Raw genomic sequence first — 19,844 nt, 5'->3', positions numbered from 1 at the left:
GCTTTTTCCTTGTAAAATACTGGACCGTTTCAGCTTGTCTAGTTGTGAATATTTAATAATAATAACTTTTAAACTTGTCAAATTAAACAATTTGACAGGCTCATAGACGAGGAGCCACTAGCAGACTGCTTCATTTCACAAACCTGAAAAGCTATACAGTATTACTTCAGACTCCGTTTGTTAAATGCAGTACTACATTTTTTTTTAAATGCACAGGAATAAGTTAAGTGAGGAAAATCTATAGTGGTAAGACACTGTAAAAAGAACGTGAACACTGAGGTTTACAAACAGATGCTGTATTGAACACATTCAAATAAATACTAATAAAAAGTGGTAATGGCAATACTGACTGGTGTACAGATGAAGTGAGAGACTGGAAAAGAATGTGCTAAAAGAAATATGATTAAGAATCTGTGTTGAATATTATACTCTCAGAAGGAAAATCATAACTTTGGCTCGTCTGGCTGCCAGCCGGGCAGTCATCATGCTGACCTGCCTCTAATCCAGTTATTATTCTCAGACGGAAGCATTTCAACAGAGAGCAGATCTGCTGATGGAGAGGAACAACAGGAACAAAATCTCAGGATTAAAAGTAAAAGGACTGAGATGAAGGTACCTGGCTTTTTGGTCTGTGATGATGGAGTGGGGTGCATCTTCGCATCTCTGCTGAAGCCATCCAGGTTGCCTTTGATTGCCTCCAAGGCATCATCACGGCTTTTCTCTCCTGTCTGAGTACACAACAATAGAGGATCAAGAGCCCAGAGGGTTACAAAGATGAGCAGTGGACATGCCATTAAAATGCTCCACATCCTCTTTATTTAGCTATTTTACTTTCTTTTTTTCCTCACCTTGGGTTTGACATTGCTGAGCAGTCTCAGCTTCTGTTTCTGCTCCTCAAATTGTCTTTTTTTCCTCTCCTCCTCCAGCATCTTCTGCTGCTGTTCCAGACGTTTTCTAAAGGACAAGAAGAGTACAGACATTATATGGAGAGCCAAGTAAATCATATTTTTAAATAGGTCAGGAAAAGGGGAACACATTTGGAGAAGAAAGGGTTTTGACTGAGCATGAGTAACATACAGGGCACAAAACTGTATGCAGCTTCATCATTACATAAATAAATGGAGGGAAAAAAAAGGAGGCCTCCAAAAAAAACAGTAGGTCCTAATGACCTACCAATATAATTGACATTTAACATAGTAATCAATACCCGTGTTTAATATCTTCAAATTATAAATCACAAAAAGTATAAAACTGACAAGAAGCCTGTCTTTTTACAAGTCTAGTTTACAAATGGCATTTCATAAGTTGTGAATATTAGAGAATGGATGGATGGATAGATGGATTGTCCCTAAAGGGAAATTAATTTGCTCAGGTAAGTAGAATACTCACAGAAAATAAATAAAAAAATAAAAATAGACACCACAGTACAAAACATGATTCTAAAAGACAAGATTATTAAAAGAAAGGCAATGCGTCTAGATGCAATGATCAGAATTACATATATGGACAGAAACCACTCTTAAAACAAAAAGGAGGAACTATAATAATATTTTTGGAAGGGAAAAATAGACCATAAAGGAGAGACCATAAAGTTATCAAATCAGGGGTAACCCAAGAGCAGCAGCACTGAAACTTAAAGTGTTTTAGTAAAGTTTTAGTTCTGTGAAACAACTTAACAAGATTAAGAGTCACCAGCCATGAAAGCAGCTCTGTGAGGCTTTACCAGGGCACAGCAGAGCTTTAAGCTAAATCCTAACATCAGCCTGCTAAGATGTTCAAAATGGCAATGCTGACATGCTGATGTTCAGGGATCATCTTAGTTTAGATCAAGATACGGCCGAACCACAGCCCAAGGATGTACATGGGCAATACAACACTGCCAGCCTCTCATAGAAGAAGAAGACATGCTCCCCCTAGGGGGGAAATTAAATTTTTTCACTCTGTTGTTATTACACATTACACACAGGCCCAAGCAGTTGGGGCTTCCGTGCCTTGCTTAAGGGCACCTCAGCAATGCCCAGGAGATGAACTAGCTCCTCTCCAAACTCCGTACTTGGTCCGTCCGGGGACTTGAACCAGCGACCCTCCGGTTCCCAAGCCAAGTCCCTACGGACTGAACTACTGCTGCACCATTTATTTATAAATGTAGTGTGGAGTTACTCAGTTGACTACATTGCACACACGTAGACGAAACAACAAACACAAACAAGAACCATGGAATTAGTGTAAAGTCTTACTGGTGCTCCTCGGCCATTTGTTTCTGCATGTCCACAGTATACTGGGGTCCAGCAGGTCTCATACCCATAAACTGTGGCTGACCCAAGAACTGCATCCCAGGGGTCTGCATCCCAATAGCCATCCCACCCTAAAAATAATAGCATAAAGACAGCAGCTCAGAAATCTCATTAGCAACCCTACTGTCATACTCCTTTCACTTGATATTAAAACGGACTTAAGTCTTGTTAAAGATAAATTACCAAACTGCAATAAAATCCTGTTACTGGTGTTTAAAACAAGCAATTAGGGTTAAGAGAAGCTCTAATTCCAGACCTCCACGTAAAAGAAAGCAGTTAAATCAACACTGCAGTGTATCAATATTATACATTCAAAAGCAACATGTATTTGTTAAAAATGATGAAAAATCCCTAAGGGAACTATTAGAAGGACGATGTCACCTTAGAAAATTAACAAATAGACAAACACAGGTACAATACAGATACACAAGCTCACCTGCATAGCCATGGCTCCTGGGGGCATCTGCCCCCCAAAGTTCATTCCCATCATGCCCTGCATGTTTGGCTGCATGACCGGAACCATAGGGAAGCCCTGCTGCTGCTGCTGCTGCTGCTGCTGCATGGGTACCATGCCTACAGAAACACACATAAACACTGTTATGATTTACTGTAGACATGCAAAGAATAATGTATTCAATTACTATTTGAAGCAAGACAGCCCAATTTAAAGTACACTGAAGAAAACCTAATACAAGTCTGGAGTTTGGGTGGGGGGGGGGGGGGGGAGAGAGAGCCTCTAGACTCTGGACATGATTCACTTTAGCAAATACATTTCCTGGACAGCTGGAAAAAGACACGGGCTCAGCAACAACCAAATCTGTTTTTCTGGTGACTACTGTGACAGCTTAGAGCAAAACAAGAGGCGTGAGGGGAAAAAAATAGAAAAGTATGTGTTTGTTTATACTGTGTGATGCTGTGTGAGCTGACAGCCAGAGCTGAGCAGCCGGGTCCAGATGATTCCCTGTGTAACAGCTCAACTGGGCTAAATAAGTGGTTTGTTTAGGTGGCTGCACACAATCTACTTTGTCTAAAATGGCACTGCTAATGGAAGCATGTCATGACCCCTTAGAGACGCATGTCCCCCAGTGATGTGTGGATGGTTCATCAGGAGAGTTACTGCAATGTCATCCTAAATATGACAAGCACCCACAGCTGAATGATATATGAGACCCACAAAGCACTACTCTAGGCATGGGTAACAAAGGTATGAGCTCCAATGTGCAGAACTGTTAACAGGAAAGACTAATGAGAAGCCAAGCAGAATCAATCTATCTTTAATGAGGGAACCAGACACTGCATCATTTGTGACATCCAACGACTTAATATATTCTGCATTTGTGTGTGATCCGTTAAAAGTGCGAGTTGTGATCTAAATCTAAATTTCTAAAATATAAACTTGTATAAAACTTGTCTTGTTTCATTTAAACTGAAATTAAAGTAGTTTCAGAATCACATTACAAACGAAGTGTAGGTTTGTTTTTGACAAGAATAACAAATCCATTTTTATCCAAATATTGTGACACAGTGTGCTAGATGAGTAAAGGGTCACATTTAAAATGCAAAATCCTTTGTCACTAAACAGAGAAAGAAAATGCTTCCCATTTTTTTGTCAGCTTCTGATAATGAAACTGGTCAAATATATTTTCAAAAAGACAGAATGACTCACCTTGTGGCTGTCCCAGGCCGCCTCCAACAGAATACATAAAACTAAAGAAAGAAAATAAAAAGAAAGAGGTTATGAGATTCTCACAGAGGTTAAAGTAAAGAAACACACAGATAATACTTTAAGGTCAACTCATTAGGGCTGTCAGCATTAACGCATTAATCGCGATGCGATTAAGGGCCGAGCATAACGCGTTAATTTTTTTTAATCGGATTAATCGCATGTCGCATTTTATTTTACACTTCCCTCGGCTTGGCGTGGGGCCTTACAGCTACTATTTTGACCCTTTGCAGCACCGTTACTTCTCATCAAGCTGCCACTTCCTCCTAACACATCCTGCTGCTGCAGGCTGTAGCATGATGGAGAAACACAGCAGCAATAACGCTGAATGGAGCTTTTTATTTTCCAAAACACGCAGACGGCTCGTAGACAAGTCGAAACCATATGCACGTTGTGTAAAGCTGAATTAAAATATCACGAAGCACGTCAAGCTTGAGCTACCAGCTACGGAGCTAAGCATAGTACAGTTAATGTGATGCTACCCGCTGGCATGCTACCCACTCAGGCTAAGCAGTATTTTGGAGAGTGCTACTCCCCGACCTGTGGATGAAACCAAATCCCAAAAAATTACTACAGCTCTTGCGAAACGGGTGGTAACTAACTGCAGACCTGTCAGCACCGTAGAGGACTCAGGTCTTAAAGACGTACTACGGTTGGCATGTTCTGACCCGTCTCATGGCCGTCGAGGGGGACAGTAGTTTTCACGGATACACAGCCTGTACGACACGGAGAAAGCAGCTAAACTGGAACTGCTGCAGAGTGCTGCAAACGCTGTCTCATTAACTGCTGATCACTGGACGTCAGTGAGGAATCTACATTATTTAGGAGTTACTAAACACTATATTGACTCTGGTAAGGATAGGGATTTTTAGTTTTTTAGTTAGGTACTTGGAGGAATTGGGCAATAATGACAGAGTCACACATTTTTCTTTTGTTTACAGTAAATAAATAATAACAAATACAAATCTTAAAATCATAAAGTCACTTTCTTTGCATTCATTTGATTCCCAATCAAGATCCACTGGTAAGAATGGCTTTCATTGTTAATATGGACTTAAAAACTGTTCTGAAATGCAAAATAATAGAATTTTAATCATGTGATAAAACATGTGATTAATCGCGATAAAAAAAAAAAAAATCGTTTGACAGCCCTAATATATATATATATATATAATTTGCTGTTGGTATTCACTGATCAGCAATGAGCCTTTGTTCTGCAAACTAACTTCAGTTTATTCACAAAGACCAGAAGATTGAAGGAGAATTTTGAGACACTCATCTTTTGAATTGAAATTTTAATATTAATGCCCAAAAAAGCAGCAGAATTGGTGCAGTGTAGTTTCCACAGACAACTTGGATTCTGTCACTGGGTCTATGCTAAGAAACAGGACTTTAAGAAATAATCAGAGGAAGTCTCTCCTCATCAGAGCCAACCCACACAGGCCTTCAGCTATTTGTCAAATTACTTATTACAACCATAGACTGTAGATTGCAAGCCAGTTCTTCAGGCTGGAACTGATAATGCAGAGACAAACGGCAGGAAACTGAATTTCAGCATCACTAATCCAATGGGTGAGTGACACATTATCATACTGATAACTTCATTACCAACACAACTGTGCTAACAAAAGGGAGGCAGGGAACTCTTCGCCAGAAAGTTCAAGCATTTGCCAAAGCAATTACCAACTCCCTGTGGCAACGACGGAATCATTTAGACCTGAGTTTGACTTTGAAATTTACTTTTGGAAGCTTTGTTAATTCATTATTACAAAGAAAATAGTATTTTTGTACAGTGCAAGTGTTAAAAAAACTGCAACTAATGACTATATAGTCATTAACAATTAACCCTTTTGATTATTTTTTAATTCATCGATTCATTGTTTACCTATCACAAAAAGTGAAACATTGTGCTGGAGGCCTGTTACGTCTTCATTACTCGTTTTGTCTGACATTTACTAAATAATATATAACATAGGCCCAGAGCTGTGTAGTAACGAAGTAGAACTACTTCACTACTCTACTTAAGTACTAAAAGGCTGTATCTGTACTCTACTGGAGTATTATTTTTTCTCCTACTTCCACTTTTACTTGAGTACATATTTTCAATGAGTTTAATACTTTTACTCCGATAGATTTTTTATGTGCTGCTTCGTTACTCGTTACTGTTGTGAATTCCTCACGCTACGGAGACTGTGTAGGTTAGTGTGTGTACGTTAGTGTGTACGAAATAATAAATCCCCAGGATCGCGTCATGTTTCTCTTCATTACGATTGCCTGTTCAGAAGTCAGAGACGATGTAAGTTTGTACTCTTTCTATTTAGCTATTGTTGCAGCAGATTAAACTATTCCTGAGTTGTTTGAGCGTGCAGTGAGTACTGAATGTTAACCGTTTGACCCTGTGATGTGAAGCTTGCTAACATCACACATGTTACTAGCATGTTACTAGCTAGTGTGTGATAACCTTTTTGGGGGCTTTAATCATTACTGTGCTGGAGAGTATGTTCATTTTACTTGCACAGTGTGATAATTGTACATTTTATTTCGGTATTTGTTATTTTTAATATAATATATTTAATATTTAATTCCTTTGGCTATAGCCTTAGGCTAAACATTTGACATAATATAAACAATATGGTATTCAAACTTTTGACTGCTTTTTTTAATAACTAAATAACACAATACTTGTACTTTTACTTTCAGTACATTTTAAAATAAACTACTTGCAATACTTAAGTACAAAAAAATGTTGAATACTTTAGTACTTCTACTTAAGTGTTGTGCTTAAAGAGCACTTCTACTCAAGTCACTTTTTTGATAGAGCACTTTTTTTGAGACAAAGGCAGCAAATACACATTTAAGAAGCTGGTACCAGCCTTTTTGGCATTTTTGCTGATAAATGACTTAAACAATTAATCAAATATGCAGTAATGCATTTTGGTAAATGAATAAAGATTTGTGATATAAGATGGCAGCTTCATACCTGTATATTAAACGAGTTGATATGAAAACCTTTATAATGGCATTTTTAATGTTTAATAAAGGTAATAGATTACATTTGTTTTGCTTAGTCATAATTTAAAAACATTTAATCTATAAGCAAAGAGACGAGGTTAGCCTTCACAGATGATGATGTAATAGGGCGTTTGACTTGGAGGTTTTCGGACTCACATCTGCTCCCTGTAAGATTTGCAGCTTAAAAAGCTTTTATAGAAGCTGCCCACCATCGTGCAGCAAACAACAGGTCATGGCTGGGCAGATTAACATAGAAGGAGATAAGCAGTGATAGCAGCTGTGGACGCACGCCGGCAGGCCTGTTATTATCCAACAGCTATCATCAAACTCTTTTGAAAGATGGGAGACAGAAGGCAGGGTCAGGAGATCTGTCACCGTCATCATCACTAAAGAAGCTAAAACTAAAATGATTTCTTTTCTATGTTTATTCTGAAGCTGCTCTTATTGTGGAATATACAGTAGATATGACGAGCAGTCCTTCAAAGGGTAATACAGACTGAAAGGTGAGATCAAATATGAAGGACAGTCACTGAACCCATTACTAGAGCTGAAACAAATAGTTGAATTAGCAATAAACTGATTAAACAGGAAGCTAATCAAACAATTTAGAAGTTGAAATATTTATCAATTAAAAATGACAAATATCCTCTGGTTCCAGATACACAAATGTGACGATACGCTGTTTTTTTTATTTTAATTTATACCATTGTAAACTGAATTGAATATCTTTGGGTTTTGGGCTTCTGTTAATCAAATCCAGGGACACAGAAAGTGGCATGAGGTCCTTCAATAATATTAAAACAAAGGGTATTTATTTTATTTCCTAGCCACCACAGGCAATGGACATGAAGGCTCCTGCCCTGCTACCTGGCTGCTGCACACCAACGTGGCAAGGACAACCTTATAACATTAAAATTACAACTCAGGCTGACATAGATCATATGAAATGGTTAAGTCATGTGCCCAGTTCTCCAAAACTGATGATTGGATAGACAGATAATATTTCTAGTTATAATTCCAACTTGGAAATGCCAACAGCTGCTGCAAAACACAACCCACAATGATACACTCTTGACAAGCACAATATTGCATCATCTGACATTCATAAGGTTGAATGTCTGAAATCACACAACCTGTTAAAGACAGAAAAATCTGCATGGAGCCATCAGCTGACACTATAGGCCTAGATATTATGCATTTCTGTCACTGTCTCCATGAGGAAATACAGCAACTGCATCTTTGACTTAACAGCTTAGCATCATTATATATATATATATATATATATATATATATATATATATATATATATATATATATATATAACATGAAACATTTACTCCAAACACCTACAAACGTAGCTTCTGATGTCAAGCAGGTTGTGTAAGCTGCACTACTGCTCCACCTCCTGGCTTTTCACTCTGGCACTCCTGACACATTTTAATGTATTATTGCTGTATTATCATGTCTAGCAGTCAAACACTGCACTACAAACTATCCAAAGCCTTATTTCCTTCATTCAAATCCATAATATTTGACATGGAAACAGATTTGCCATACACCACACTACGTCTGACTTTACAGTCATCTCCCAAATAAAGTTGAGGTCTTGTAAGCAGCAGCAAAAAAGTGGTGCTGTTTGGAGTGACCAATATGGATAAATCCTCTCTCTATATATAGACATATATACACCCATACATCTAATACATTGCCCATAATGGCCTAATACACCCTAACAGGACAGTTAACATGATATCAATTGTATATTTACATTTCTGACAAATGTATATTTTTTTCACAATGTTATTGTCATTCACCAGTGCCTAAAGATGAGGCCTTATCAAACGCAGTAAAAAAAGTAGTACTGGCACAATAGAATAATGAAAATATTTTTTCCTGCTCTCCTTATTTTGTCAGAAGTTTACATCAAGCACACATAACACAAGCAAACAACACTGACCGTGCCACGAAAACATTACAGCACAAGTCAATAAGCAGAACGATAAGCATATGAAAGAGAACTACCATTACCTCCAGGTCCTCACATTACACCTGCTTTTTCCTACTGCCCACACTCTTATCTACACTCTTGAGGGGTTTGGTTTCACCTGTTAGGTCAGTATCACCTGGTTAGCTGAGATGATTGTAGCCAGAGCACATACATTATGTATGTATGTATGTATGTGTGTGTGTGTGTGTGTGTGTGTGTGTGTGTGTGTGTGTATATATATATATATATATATATATATATATATATATATATATATATATACACACATATATATTAAAGCTACTCGAGCTCAGCTTATGAAAGAATCATGAGGCTTGGTCTTTCCATCTCGCCTGCAGACCGTCATCACACTGCTCTAATGAGACACCTGTACATCTCAACATTCACAACCATTTGCTGGTTAGAGATGAGGAGGATGCACGTGTGACAGGGTTGATTGTGTGATTCAGTAAAGAATTATTCATTAAACATAAAGCAGAGCAGTCTGACTGCCGAAGAGGAGCTACAGCTGGTGTTAGTAGAGCTTTCGCATCTGCTTCACTTTCCTAAATAGTGTTAGCCTATACTGTTACATTAGCTACCATGAGGGTGTTTAGTATCATGTTGATCATGGTACTAAATACCCACATGGTAGATAATAGTCATAGTCAGATAAGTTGATTATTATTGATATGAACACTATCAGCCGTCCACAGGCCTATTTGCACAGGTGCCAGCTAATTTCTGACAATGCTACAAGAAAGCAATATGCATTTATTTTCAATAAATATAATTTTGTCTCACTGGATGCCGTGAACTGTAGACATAATAACGGTTACACAAAACATAACACGTAAAATATGTTGTTATTATACCATCATTGTGGTATTGTTTTGGACAGGCAGCAGAAGCAGCTAGCTAACGTTAGCTGTGACACCTGACAACCAGCCATCTCATCTCATCACCCTGCCCCCGACAACAAAACCAGCCTTCAGTCGCTGTCTTTGAGCTCTTTCTTTGTGATTAACGTGTTGCTAAGCAGTACTCAGAGGCTTGCATTTCACAAATTGTTTACATTTTAGCGACAGAGTTGATGTTAAAAGGCTAAAATACCTGCTGCCTCCCCCAGATCCTGGCCGCAGCGCCATCTTGATAACAGCAGTCACTAGTAGGAAGATGACGTCAGCAGTGTTAGTGTTGGAGGCGGAAAGGGATCAAGATGCCCTGAGTGCAGTCTCTCAGGCACGGCTCAATCGTTCAATCCCTGCTCCCAGGCTGTTGCTCAAGCGCCATTTGTCAGTGCTTTCTGTGGGAGAGAAAGCTCCATTTGGAGTGAAATGTTTGTTTTTTTGTACTTTATACATCTATTACATACACAAAAAACTATATCACACACTAAAAGACGGGAAAATCCAAAAAAGCATAAGAGGGGTTCTGGTTATGGTTAGGGTTAAGGCTAAATCTCATTTCTCTGTCTTACCCCTACCCCTTACCCCTACCCCTTAGTTTACCCCTAGCCCTTGGCCCTTGAAACGAGTGGTAAGGGGTAGGGGTGAAAACATACCCCTACGAAAAGAGACGCCACTTGGTTACATCATCATACATACTTAGGTCTGTTTGCAATAAATATTTGTATACACACTGCATGGTGTGTCGTATATCTGTTTCAGTTATCACTGTTTTGAATGTCATTGATGTTCAGAAACACTTTCTTTGTTAACAAAGTCTGTCTTTATTGCCCAATAAAGTAAACATTATTACAACTATTACAACTATTAGAACTATAACTTACATGTCACACACAAAAAAAAAAAAAAACTCAAATGTATAAAACTAAAAAAAAGACACACAAGACCATAAACAAACAAAAAACTACAGCTATTCTGAAATTCCAGACCCCATTTCTTTCATTAGTGTCCTGTATCATAACCAACAACAATGTACAGGTGCATGAAAAGGAATGAATTACACATGTTTACAATAATACAGTACCAATAAAATAATGAATGGCTACAACATGAACGCAGAAACTTCTGCTTGTTTTCAGCCCAGAAAGTGGATCAGCTGTTGGGTTTCCTCCTGCGTCTCTGTGTGATACAGGATGGTAAATGTTCCTCAGGCGTCCCTGTGTGAAACAGGACAGTAAATGTAAAGCACGTATCGATGTCTGCAAAGCAAGTAGTGTTATACACTGATATCAAACGAAATTCGCTGCTAATGGAGTTTAGTTAACACTGTAGACATGCATAGAGTCCATTTAAGGCAGAGAAATGCGGGACTGTTGTGCAAATAAGCAATGTAGTTAACGCTAACGTTAACTTTAGCGTTAGCGGTAGCATAGCAAGCTAGCGATTTTTAAAAACATTTCTATTACAAATATGGTTGCAAATATATAAGAACAGGACTGTGTAGAGCACAAAACAACACCGTCGTAATTTTTAAATCAATTCTTTAAGCCGAAAATACTTACATTTATGGATCTCTCTGGTCGACCTGGCAGCCATTTTCGTTGTTGCGCAATGAATCTGGATACCCCTTACTTTTCAATTAAGCTTGCGTCCTTGCATGGTGTTAAGGGGTATATAGCCCTACCCCTTAGCCTTACCCCTCAACCAAAGCACTTACTCTCACATGAGCGCGCAAAACTAAGAGGTAGGGGTAAGGGGAAGGGTTAAGACAGAGAAATGAGACGCAGCCTAAGGTTAAGGTTAGGGTTAGGTGCCTTGAAGTCAACGGTCGCAGCGCTGCCTGGAAGGAGCCGTTGGGGGCAAACAACACCATCGAGCTACAATTTCTGCTGAACAGCCTGCAGAGCAAAACTAATTTAAAATGATAACAACAATTATTTATTCATAATGGAAATTCACAAGTTGAAAATTCAGAAATTCTCAAATTGAAATTATGCCACATGCACATGCATTCATCACAAGCACTCCTATGTGGTTTACCTGAGGCAGGGTTTGAACCCGCATTTCCTGGTCGTTGGTTGGCGTCCTTCCCACTGGACCATCTCCGGGGCTGATCACCAGTAGATGGCAGATCATTCACCTTCATTAACCTGCAGTGAAACAAAGTTTGTCTTTCCTTCTGTTGTCCCTTAAAGCAACACTATGTAACTTTTCCAGCTTCAGTCCCCCTACAGGTTGTCTCATTGAACTACAGCTTGCGCTACCCGGAGCTCCGTTTAAAGTTACATAGTGTTGCTTTAAAAACTCCTAAACATGCAGATAATCCAATCAAAAATCATTTAAATGTGAAAATCCCATATCCCATATAATCCCAATGAAGTTCAAGATTACCTAAAACAGCAAAGTTTCCCTGAGACCTGATATCTCAGCTGTAGAGAAACCTCTCCGCTGTCAGAAGGTTGTGAGTTCTATTCCCACCTTTGGTATTTGTATTTTTATGTTTAATAATGTTCCTGAACTCATTGAAACGCCTCAGAGGAGGACTGTTTTTGATGCGTCTTTAAATATTCCAGTTTATCGATATGAAAGGAATATATAACATACAAACATATGCTTGTGAAGGCAGGCAGCTGTCACTTTCCCTTGCATATTTGTAAATTATTTGTCACTTAATCAAAGACAAAAAAGAGACGATTCCATGTGGCATTTATTTCAGGACTATAAAGACAGAGGGCCATGTTTAAAATCCTCATGTTTTGATACTCGAATAAACCTCAGTTTATACACCAAGCAAAACTAAATTAGGTTGTATTATCTGAAAAAATAGCAAGAAAATGCCCATATAAGATTTTGAGAAAATAATTCTTGACAATATGTCAATAATATGCAGTAGGATTATCGGATAACTTTTACTCATTTGTTATCTATTCTCCTTCTATTTTATTGTCTTATGCTGACGTTTGACTCTGTTTTGTTTCCTTTCTTATTTTCTCAATGTTTTAATAGTTTATTCCTCATGTAAAACCCATTGTGTTTGCAAGGTGCTCAATAAGTTTAATAAAGTTTCATGTTTTTTTATTTGTTATGTGTAGCTTAACACAGAGTCAACAGTACAATGAATTGTAATTGGCAAGAGAACAGAAGACAGCTCAGCAACGAAAGATAGACCTGCCTAGTCTCTGTTGACTGATTTCCAAGGATAACTATCTTTAGTTGATATGTTCTGCATTTTCAAATTAATTACATTACATGTCATTTAGCTGACGCTTTTATCCAAAGTGACTTAAAGGTCCAATATGTAATATATTTACTGTAATTAATCCAAAAATGACCCCAATGCGTCATCAGATATTAAGACAACATGCTAAGTTGAAATACTATCTTTTCTACTAACAATGCTAATGCCAGTATATTCTCCTTTTGAAATTTCCATTTTGTGACAAAATTTCTGTTTGTGTTTTGGCCTGTGTGTTGGTATCAACTGCCCAGTTTGAAAGCCATATATACCTGTAAAAACGTAAACCCAGCGCGCTACAGCTGTAACAGCTGTACAGCCATGAAAGCAGCAAATAAACGAACCGGATCAACGGAGATTCTACCCATCCATCCATCTTCATCCGCTTATCCGGGGTCGGGTCGCGGGGGTAGCAGCTCCAGCAGGGGACCCCAAACTTCCCTTTCCCGGGCCACATTAACCAGCTCCGACTGGGGGATCCCGAGGCGTTCCCAGGCCAGGTTAGAGATATAATCCCTCCACCTAGTCCTGGGTCTCCCACGAGGCCTCCTCCCAGCTGGACATGCCTGGAACACCTCCCTAGGGAGGCGCCCAGGGGGCATCCTTACCAGATGCCCGAACCACCTCAACTGGCTCCTTTACACGCAAAGGAGCAGCGGCTCTACTCCGAGCTCCTCACGGATAACTGAGCTTCTCACCCTATCTCTAAGGGAGACGCCAGCTACCCTCCTGAGGAAACCCATTTCGGCCGCTTGTACCCTGGATCTTGTTCTTTCGGTCATGACCCAGACTTCATGACCATAGGTGAGGGTAGGAACAAAAACTGACCGGTAGATTGAGAGCTTTGCCTTCTGGCTCAGCTCTCTTTTCGTCACAACGGTGCGATAAATTGAATGCCGCACCTGCTGTGCCGATTCTCCGACCAATCTCCCGCTCCATTGTCCCTCACTCACGAACAAGACCCCAAGGTACTTGAACTCCTTCACTTGGGGTAAGGACTCATTCCCTACCTGGAGAAGGCACTCCATCGGTTTCCTGCTGAGAACCATGGCCTCCGATTTAGAGGTGCTGATCCTCATCCCATCCGCTTCACACTCGGCTGCGAACCGATCCAGTGAGTGCTGAAGGTCACAGGCGATGATGCCATCAGGACCACATCATCTGCAAAAAGCAGCGATGAGATCCCCAGCCCACGAACTAAAACCCCTCTCCACCCCGACTACGCCTCGATATCCTGTCCATAAATACTACAAACAGGATTGGTGACAAAGTGCAGCCCTGGCGGAGGCCAACTCTCACCTGAGCTTGAGTCCGACTTACTGCCGAGAACCCGGACACAGCTCTCGCTTTGGTCGTACAGAGTGGATGGCCCTGAGAAGGGACCCCCTCACCCCGTACTCCCGCAGCACCTCCCACAGTATCTCCCGGGGGCACCCGGTCATACGCCTTCTCCAGATCCACAAAAACACATGTAGACTGGTTGGGCATACTCCCAGGCTCCCTCCAGGATCCTTGCGAGAGTAAAGATCTGGTCCGTTGTTCCACGACCAGGACGGAATCCGCATTGTTCCTCTTCAACCTGAGATTCGACTATCGACCGAACCCTCCTTTCCAGCACCTTGGAGTAGACTTTACCGGGGAGGCTGAGAAGTGTGATACCCCTGTAATTGGCACACACCCTCTGGTCCCCCTTTTTAAAAAGGGGAACCACCACCCCGGTCTGCCACTCCTTAGGCACCGTCCCAGACTTCCACGCAATGTTGAAGAGGCGTGTCAACCAAGACAACCCCTCCACACCCAGAGCTTTAAGCATTTCTGGACGGATCTCATCAATTCCTGGAGCTTTGCCACTGTGGAGTTGTTTAACTACCTCAGCAACCTCCACCAGTGAAATTGATGCCAATCCCCCCTCATCCTCCAGCTCTGCCTCTACCATAGAGGGCGTATTAGTCGGATTTAGGAGTTCCTCAAAGTGCTCATTCCACCGCCCTATTACCTCCTCAGTTGAGGTCAACAGCGTCCCATCCTTACTGTACACAGCTTGGATGGTTCACCGCTTCCCCCTCCTGAGGTGGCGAACGGTTTTCCAGAAGCACCTTGGTGCCGACCGAAAGTCCTTCTCCATGTCTTCTCAGAACTTCTCCCACACACGCTGCTTTGCCTCTTTCACGGCAGAGGCTGCAGCCCTTCGGGCCCTTCGGTACCTTGCAACTGTCTCCGGAGTCGTCTGGGATAACATATCCCGGAAAGACTCCTTCAGTCGGACGGCTTCCCTGACCACCAGTGTCCACCACGGTGTTCATGGGTTACCGCCCCTTGAGGCACCTAAGACCCTAAGACCACAGCTCCTCACTGCAGCTTCAGCAATGGAAACTTTGAACATTGTCCACTCGGGTTCAATGCCCCCAGCCTCCACAGGGATGCACGAGGTGTGAGTTGAAAGTCTGTCGGACAGGGGCCTCCTCCAGACGTTCCCAATTTACCCGCACTACCTGTTTCGGCTTACCAGGTCTGTCCAGAGTCTTCCCCCACCCCCTGACCCAACTCACCACCAGATGGTGATCGGTTGACACCTCCGCCCCTCTCTTCACCCGAGTGTCCAAAACATACGGCCTCAGATCAGATGAAACGATTATAAAATCGATCATTGACCTTTGGCCTAGGGTGCTCTGGTACCAAGTACACTTATGAGCATCCCTATGTTCGAACATGGTGTTCGTTATAGACAATCCATGACTAGCACAGAAGTCCAACAACAAACAACCACTCTGGTTTAGATCAGGGAGGCCGTTCCAATCACGCCTCTCCATGTGTCTCCATCATTACCCACGTGCGCGTTGAAGTCCCCCAGCAGAACTATGGAGTCCCCGACTGGAGCCCCATGCAGGACTCCACTCAAGGTCTCCAAGAAGGCCGAATACTCCGAACTCTTGTTTAGTGCATATGCACAAACAACAGTCAGAGTTTTCCCCCCCACAACCCGCAGGCGTAGGGAGGCGACCCTCTCGTCCACCGGGTTAAACTCCAACGTAGCGGCGCCCAGCTCCATCTGGGCCTGGCTCCAGACGGGGGCCCCGGGCTTCCTCCGGGCAGGGTCACTTCATCCCTTCCTCGATTTTTCATAGGATTTTTGAACCATTCTTTGTCTGGCCCCTCACCTGAGACCACTTTGCCTTGGGAGACCCTACCAGGAGCACAAAGCTCCAGACAACACAGCCCTCAGGTTCATAGGGACACACAAACCTCTCCACCACGATAAGGTGATGGTTCCCGGAGAAGATTCTACCCGACCTAAAAAAATAAACCTGGCATGTTTCTAACAGTTGCGTGAGACGTAACAAACCCCGGGTAAATATTGGAGATGTATTTGAAAGACAGAGACAGCTTAGCGCCCAAAAAGACGCAGAGTTGGCTAATTTCCTCCTGATCAGGTAGCTAAGCATTAGCTTCAGGCTAATTTATCACGGCTACAAGGGACGGGCATTTTTCGTCATTTCAACAGTCGTGTACTCACATTGAATTATATAGCTAGAGTACCCGAGTTGGTTACTGGCAAAAACAATTGAGACACAGCCAGTAAAGTGATCCCGACTGGTCCTGGCTAACGCCGCCATGCTAACCCTGCTAACTGCTAACAATACCGGAGGACCAGGCAAGTGGGCCACGGCTGTTTACAACGTGTAGCCTGTTCAGCGGCCGTAGCCGACAACGGTGAGTTACGGATTTTAAGCCAAGAGAGGGGGGCTGTAAATCATAAAAAGAGAGGACTGTGAGTTTGCAGTGTGTTTAGCGTTTGTTGCCGTAATTCTAAGCCAATAAAGTGTGTGCAGTTGGTTGGAGAGGACGGCAAGGTAGTGGTATTTTTAGCGGTTCCTACCGTAATTCTAAGCGGAACAAGTGTGTCTGTCCGTTGGGTGGCGAGGACAGCGAGGTTGTTGTGTTTTTATCGGTTCCTACCGTAATTCTAAAATGAAAACGTGTGTCTGTCAATTGGGTACAGAGCTCCGCATGAGCATGGGCATTTATGACTGTCAATATAGCCAGCCTCTAACATTAGCTACTCCGCTGTGCTGTGAAGTAATGTATGGCTATGTAAGACAAGCGTCTTACGCTTACGTCTTAAGCGGCAACATTGTTGTGGATGCTGCGGTCTCAGACTGGCAACCAAGTGTCTGAGGAGGAGGGGGGCGGGGGGAGACGACTCTCTCCAATATTTTTAATGTGTACTGCAGTAACTATTTTAAACAGTAGCTGTCAGTATTATATATTGCACCTTTAACAGTTGCTATATACGTCAGAGATTGCAGGCCTCTGGAGCAACTAGGGGTTAAGTGTCTTGTTCATGTGTCATATCCACTGCGCCATCACCACCCACTATTAAGACAAGGAGATAATTTAAAAGTAGTGTTTTATTATAAATGAACTGAACATTGAACTTATTTAACTCCTATTTAATTGTATCCTTTCCTTGCTACCACCAAGTTATGTCCTTGTAGAAGAAAAGTGGTAGTGAGAGAAAAGAGAAAACAAGCATAAAAGAAGGCGAGGGAGTGATACTCACCTGGACTACCTGCAAGGCAAAACACAGGGCAATTATTCCCACCGTATCATTTGCTGCAATACAAGTTCTTTTTCAGCAGATGTCAGTGTTTAGCTTGTTTGCAGCTTTGTTCATGTAAAGTCATATATATATATATATATATATATATATATATATATATATATATATATATATATATATATATATATATATATATATATATATATATATATATATATATGGATCTGGGCTCCTCTTTATCACAAAACATGTATACAGTGTAGTGGTGACTACACTGATAATGACATTGGCCATGTAGTGTATTGGCCATATTGGCCATATAGTGTATATCTTCTAGTAACTATATGGTGGAAGTCTGTGTTCTGCATGCCCCAGCAGATGGAGTCAGAAAACCAAATACGGAACAGTCTGTGACAATTTTACTGCAGCACACTTTCAAACCGACACAATGCCCTCTTAAAATCTCCCCAAAGTAGCTTCAAAGACATTAAAACATTAAAATGTCATATATTCTGTATCTGATTGTTCCAGCATATGATATAATTAAAGATAGTGCTTATGTTGAGTAAAGTATTTAACCGCAATGAGCCAGATTTGTATGGCTGACACACATCATCCAAACATGAAATATCTTTTGAAGCAATACTGCCGTCTGCTGTTCAAAGGGTTTGACTTCACCAGGACATTGGCTTGTTTTTCTCTGATGGTGAGCTAAACAATGCTAAATGTATGATCTATGGCAAAGATAACAGCAGTGGCATTCATAAACCTGTACTTTGACAACCATTGTAAATTTTAACTGAATAATGTTCATATGGTAACCAACATTTAATCTGTTTTCACTTCTTAAACAGGCAGAAGATTTCCCTGTTGTACTGCACGTGTATATTTTATACTCTAAGTTAATTTATTTGAAATGTGTCGGAAGTATATTATGTAAATTGATATTTGTATTGTTTGCTGTATTTCATGCCACCGGTATCTCTCCCCTGATGTCTTGTCCAACATGTTTACCAGTTACTTGAAGTATTGAGGCCATTGTGCGTCCTGACAAAGTGATTCAGTTGGCAATTTCATTGTTACACCAATGACAAGGTGGAGTTACAAGAAAAAGCCTCTTTGGCATTGTCTCATAGCGGCTGTTGTTGTGAAAGATTTACAGCTTAATGAGAACAGTGTAAGGCAGCGGATGACAAGCCCCACTGCTATCCATCACCTGGTCTGCCCTCAACCTTTCCTATACCGCCGCTCTATTCAACAGCATTGATTCAGAGACCATATACATGACAGAGGGACTAATGTGGCCATTTAGGCTTAAGAGGGACTCACAAAGTGAAAAAAGAAGTTTTACAGATTTACATTTCATGAAGATGAAGGTCTTGAGGAGCAAAATTCTGTTTCTTACAGTATTTTACAGAACATGATAAAAGCAGCGTATACTTTTACATCATTACAGCCAGCCTCACAGGACAGAGCTGTAGCTTCCATTTAGGAAACTGAAGTGGAATGTCGCCCAGGTCAAAATCTTGCAATTTAAAAACGTAGACATGGATGTTTTCTTAGATCCTTTCCAGTATGTTTTTACAAACATTTCACTATTTTTAGTCCAACATTAGTAATTTGATAAAGAAAAAGCTTTGGGTATCGAGATTTGGTTCCTATATGGGCCGTATGTTCTCAGTATTGTCTTTAGGAAAGTTTTTTTGTTTTTGTTGACCTAAGAAATTTACATCCTACATTTACACACAAAATACACATGATTGGTTTTGGACTAAAAATGGACTTTGGACTTAACTAACTTTAGTAACTTTTAAAAGATCTAGATTAAGTGTGTTCAGTCTGTTGAAAGCTTTAAACCAGCACTCAACCCAAAACTGATCAGTTTATAAAAAGTACATTTGAGGAAGTGGCTAGTGAAAAAAAGAGGGCCGCTCATGACTTTAAAATGAAGGGGCCAGACTGGAGGCTGGGACCACATACAATGTAGGGGTACCAAATATATTAAGCACAGTGTTGCATACCATCAACCCTCCATAGGATACACAAGAATACTCATTCAGTGTTAACGTCCCCTCCAAAGGTGGGGTTAGAAATGTATGAAAATATTTGCTACAGTTAGGGGAG

General features: G+C 40.9%; 1 protein-coding gene across 6 annotated transcripts in view; it reads right to left on the bottom strand.

Moving 5' to 3' along the window:
* Positions 1-10,192, bottom strand: part of synrg (synergin, gamma) — a 53,059-nt gene extending 42,867 nt beyond the window's left edge. For all 6 annotated transcript variants that reach the window (XM_078245382.1, XM_078245388.1, XM_078245396.1 and 3 more), the window contains exons 1-6: positions 10,130-10,192; positions 3,961-4,001; positions 2,731-2,867; positions 2,238-2,365; positions 849-954; positions 617-728 (exon numbers count right to left, since the gene is read on the bottom strand). In XM_078245382.1, coding sequence (XP_078101508.1) covers positions 617-728; positions 849-954; positions 2,238-2,365; positions 2,731-2,867; positions 3,961-4,001; positions 10,130-10,164 — 559 coding nt within the window. In that variant the 5' untranslated portion in view covers positions 10,165-10,192. The remainder of the gene's footprint in view (positions 1-616; positions 729-848; positions 955-2,237; positions 2,366-2,730; positions 2,868-3,960; positions 4,002-10,129) is intronic.
* Positions 10,193-19,844: the final 9,652 nt, after the last annotated feature.

The sequence above is a fragment of the Sander vitreus genome, chromosome 3 (assembly GCF_031162955.1).
Source record: "Sander vitreus isolate 19-12246 chromosome 3, sanVit1, whole genome shotgun sequence".
In the NCBI taxonomy this organism is placed as follows: domain Eukaryota; kingdom Metazoa; phylum Chordata; class Actinopteri; order Perciformes; family Percidae; genus Sander; species Sander vitreus.
The sequence above is the reverse complement of the archived record's forward strand: the minus strand, read 5'-3'. Positions and strand labels throughout refer to the sequence as shown.